This window comes from Lactuca sativa, chromosome 7, assembly GCF_002870075.4.
Source record: "Lactuca sativa cultivar Salinas chromosome 7, Lsat_Salinas_v11, whole genome shotgun sequence".
Lineage (NCBI taxonomy): Eukaryota > Viridiplantae > Streptophyta > Magnoliopsida > Asterales > Asteraceae > Lactuca > Lactuca sativa.
In genome coordinates, this window is record NC_056629.2 from 42925711 (window position 1) to 42930961 (window position 5251).

General features: G+C 29.3%; 1 protein-coding gene across 1 annotated transcript; it reads left to right on the forward strand.

Annotated features, from left to right (window-relative positions):
* Positions 1-1484: 1484 nt before the first annotated feature.
* Positions 1485-4992, forward strand: LOC111880714 (hydroxyproline O-arabinosyltransferase NOD3). Its single transcript, XM_023877134.3, has 9 exons — positions 1485-1773; positions 2545-3052; positions 3453-3520; positions 3609-3810; positions 3903-4000; positions 4104-4173; positions 4290-4361; positions 4451-4564; positions 4727-4992. The coding sequence occupies exons 2-9, from the start codon at positions 2654-2656 to the stop codon at positions 4787-4789; spliced, it is 1086 nt and encodes a 361-aa protein (XP_023732902.1). The 5' UTR covers positions 1485-1773; positions 2545-2653; the 3' UTR covers positions 4790-4992.
* The last annotated feature ends 259 nt before the right edge of the window (positions 4993-5251 follow it).

Consider the following 5251-nt stretch of genomic DNA (forward strand, 5'->3'; position numbering starts at 1 on the left):
AATCATTTTTTTTTATAATACGTCTTAATTGAACACATGAACACATATTTTGATTTTTTCATTCTTGAAGAATATTATTTTGTTTAATAGTTTTTTTAGTCTTTCGGTTTTTCGGTCTTATTGAATACAATTTTTTGTGAAATCACATTCTTAAATAATACACCTCATATACAAAATAATAACATATAATTCTTTAAGAATAATATATTACAATACAATTAATAATATTTAATATGAAAATAAAATCATTTTTATAACATAATATTTTTGGTGATGCAATATTGAGGTTTTTATTCTTACATGTTTAATTAACATGTGGAATTTATAAAACAATTGAAGCAGTAATATTTTTGTTTGATTAACATATGGAATTTTAAAGTAGTCAAATTCTTTATGAATAAAGTAGCTTATTCTTCAAGAATTAGACAATCATATTTTTTGGGAATAAAGCATATAAAAGTCGAGTCTAGTTTTTAAATTCATTCAATAATAAATTTTCTATTCTTTAAAACAACTAGTATGAATTCTTCAAGAATGATAATCGGTCTAGAAAGCAAAATGATTTTTGTGCAAGTAATTTTGTTTGTAAATCAACCAAACTAGAATATTTGTTGTTGATGTAATTTGTTTGTAATTGTTTTCTTTTTTTTTCTTTTTTTTTTATTTTAGTCAGATTGCCATAGGAAATTTTGAAATAATTAAACTTTAATAAGTTATATTCTTAAAGAATATAACATGTTAAATCTCATTCTTATATTTTTTCTTAGAATATTAAGTAATTCATTATCAAATAAGTATGCACCCTTTTGAACACAAAATTGAAAACTTTGTTGCTTACAAGTGATGTACTTAGTTCTAAACTTAGTTTGAAATTAGTTTACGTCTAAATATTTCACTCCAAATATTTTGTATGAATTCTAAAAGAATGGTCTGTAAATAAATAGTGAAAATGATATTTATGCTTAATGAATTATTATTTAGTAGCATTTTGTGATTTTATTAATAATAGAAAACACATTTTCTAATATAATTCTTAATGATTTTTTAAATAATAACTATGTTTTAAATATTGTGTACGTATATTTTGTAATAGACCCATAAGCAGTATAATAACCACAAAAAGATATTGTAGATGCATATATTTCTCAAAAAGATATTGTAGATGCATATATTTCTCATGAAGTAGCAATGGTAGAAGACAATGAACAATAACCATGATTAGAGTAGAAATCAATAAAGATGGATGCATTAATAATATAGGAATGTAATTTTTGGTTATGAAATTAATATTACACAATCTTTCTAATTTGTCTTTGTTGGTGATTGATTCACAATTGGCTTACATTCACAATATATAAGAGTTATATATATATATATATATATATATATATATATATATATATATATATATATATATATATATATATATATATATATATATATATATATATATATATATATATATATTCACCACTAGTAGACATAGACTCTTCAAAGCTGCAAAGAGAGAAAGAATCAAAGGATTGAGCAAGAGAATTAAGAAAAAGAAAAACCCTTTTTGTCTGTCATGGATCTCGTCTAAATTTCAACGTTGAATGTCTGTGTTCATTTACCAATAGGCATCTCAATATTCAAAATCCTTCAAGAACCTTCTTCAAGATTTTGCTGTTATTCCACTACTTTCCATTTGTGCGTTTCGCTACTTGAACGTTTCGTTCGTTTCTTCTGATCAAAGTCTGCTCTTGCTTTTCAGTTACCATTTGGTCAATTAAGGTAAAAGAAATACATAAGTTATACTTGCATAGCTTGTAATTTGGGGGTTTATGGTATCAAAGCTTCTATCTTTAGGCTGTTTGAGTTATTTTGATTCACATCATGATGATTTCTTTGAGCAGGATGAAAACTCTGCTAATACGATTTTGCTTGTTATAGTTTTCTGTGTAAATTTCTCGGTTTATCTGGAAATGACTTTCACCATCTCCGATTGTATGGGGTTTTCCCTGCGTAATCGTTAACTTTTTGGACTATATTAGGAGCTTATGTTTTCGTTGTTGTGGCTACATTATGCTTAGGGTTTATGGATCAAAGTTTGAATTTGATTTCAATGAATCCTACATACAACCCGTTATCAGTCTATTCCTTTTGATAACTGAGTTGACCGAATTCAGCACTACATCGTATTAGGATTTAGAGGAATTTCGTTTTTAGAATTGACAATCATTGGCTACTGATTACAAATGCTTGTACGTGCTTCAGTTCAACCTTTTACTTCAAATTATTTTCAAGTGAAGCACAATTTACCTACAGTGGCTTGTTCCTTTGAAAAAGTCAAGATCAAAGTACAATAATTGCAACTAATCATGTTTCTTTTGGGTTTTTTTGCAACTGCAATGGTTTTTTAAAGGTTAATCCAAGAACAACGATTAGAATTGTTTTCCACTCAATTATTTATGTCTCTAGTATGTGAATCCAACTAATGTGTCCAAATGATTAATGTCAACTGGTTGACTTACATGGCATTGACTTTGATTGTCTGCAATACAGATTCATTTCTTGAGGCCTCAATGAATGCTACTTTGTTCTGAAAGATATTAAGAGTCCACAAATGCTAAATTAAAGGTTAATGATTCTGGAATAGAAGTCACAAATCACAATGGCAAGGAAAAATCTGGGTTGTTCATCATCATCATCATTTCTTGTTCTTCTTGCTGTTGGTTCATTCTTTGCTACATATAATTTAATAACATTAGTGGTTCACAATAGAACAGTGAATCATGCAAAATATACTTTTGATCCGCTGGTTGTGATGCCTGATAATGTGAAGAGAACCGGGGGTAAAAAGGTCTTATTCCATGTTGCACTCACAGCTACAGATGCTCCTTACAGCAAATGGCAATGCAGGATTATGTATTATTGGTATAAAAAGACAAGAGATATGGAGGGATCAGAGATGGGAAAGTTCACTAGAATCCTGCATTCTGGACAACCAGATAATTTGATGGATGAAATTCCAACTTTTGTGGTTGACCCCCTTCCATCAGGGTTGGATCGAGTAAGTTTCTGATTCTTTTTGACTTAATGGGCTTAATGGTTTAAGCACTTAATGTTTCTTTTTGACTCAATGAGTTAAGCCAAAGAACTTGGTTTAATGTATTAAGACACTAACCCTTCTCCTACTCCTCTCACGTTAAAATTGATGAATATTGTGAAGTTTTTTTGAATGTAAGGGTAAAATGGTCATTTAGTCTCATTCAGATGGTTTATTCAGTCTAGAAAAGAAACATACCTTATGTATACAGCACCTTATCATTACCCATTCAGTCACGTTACTCATACAAGACTTGATGGAAAAGGAAAAAGAAACAGAACCTAAGTGACTGAATCTTTTTTTTTTCATCCAATTAGATAGAATTATAATTGATTTTGTAAAATGGATTTTATTTGTTACACAGGGGTATATAGTTTTAAATAGACCTTGGGCATTTGTGCAATGGCTGGAGAGGGTAACCATTGAAGAAGAGTGAGCATTCTTATATGCTGATTTCATGTTCTTTAACATATTAAATTTAAAAAAATAAATAAATTAATGACTGTTTTACCCTTGGCAGATACATATTGATGGCAGAGCCTGACCACATATTTGTAAATCCACTGCCTAACTTAGCACGTGGAGAATATCCAGCTGGATTTCCTTTTTTTTACATCAAGCCTGATGAAAATGAAAATATAATTAGAAAATATTATCCTAAGGAGAAAGGACCAGTTACTAACATTGACCCAATTGGTAATTCTCCTGTTATTATAAGAAAGGTAATACAACTAAAGTAGTTTTCATACCCCATGATTTTTCATCTTTGAAAGATCTTTTTGTAAAAGTGAACATGTAAATGTCAATTATGCAGGATATTCTTGAAAAAATTGCTCCCACATGGATGAATGTTTCTTTAAGAATGAAGGATGATCCCGAGACTGATAAAAAATTTGGATGGGTACTAGAAATGTGAGTCGAAATTTATAAAGAAATATGATTGACCTTTTTTCATATTATGTGGTTGGTCAACGATTTTGACTTTTTGGATTTTGAATTTTGAATTTTGTTGCAGGTATGCATATGCTGTGGCCTCTGCTTTGCATGGTGTTCAACATATTCTTCGGAAAGATTTTATGCTCCAGGTATTTGAATTTACTTTTTGTAATTTGTGTATCAAATATTAATTACAAGTCTGAATTAACAATTATAATAAAATAATATGTGTTCATAAAACTTATTCATGGCTTTAACGTGTCAGCCCCCATGGGACTTGGAAATAGGCTATAGGTTTATCATACATTACACTTATGGATGTGACTACAACATGAAGGTAAATTTGCTTTATCTTGTTCATTTGTCTGGATCCACACTACACTGTATTTGACATGCATTGGACTGACACTGTATTGATTTTTGAAGGGTGAGCTTACATATGGAAAGATTGGAGAATGGCGATTTGACAAGAGATCACATCTGCGGGGCCCACCACCAAGAAATATTTCTATGCCTCCACCCGGGGTTCCTGAAAGTGTGGTAAGTATGTTGCTATTATGGGTAAAAGAATATATATATATATATATATATATATATATATATATATATATATATATATATATATATATATATATATATATATAAGTATGTTGCTATTATGAGTAAAAAATAAAGTACATTGCCTGTATTGGTATGATGCAGAGGACTCTTGTAAAGATGGTGAATGAAGCTACTGCCAATATTCCGGGATGGGATGCAACATAACAGATTGTCGGATAATTGAAGCTTGTTTCGTTTATAGAGGAAAAATACATCGGAGTGATTTAATATTTATACAAAAAAAAACTTGTGCGTAAAGTAGTTTGTCTAAATTAAATGAAACGTGTTTAAATACAAGTTATATAAGAACTAACACAAGCTATTGGGATGCGTTATGAATGTAAGTTGATAAAATTTTTGGTTGGTGACTCCATTGTTGAACTTTTAGTATGTTTATTTTTGAAAGGAAACCATATGTTTGGCTTTATGTAATATTTGGAGAAAAATAAGTTTGTTGGGGTTATGTTTGACGTACTAGCTGAAAAGCTAGCTGTTAGTTGAAAAACTAGCTGATAGCTAAAAAATTGGCTGATAAAAAATGATGTTTGGTAAAACTACCTGAAAGATATAAAATGAAATAAAGACATTTAAAAGAATGTGTTTTTATAATTAATTAAGAGGTATATT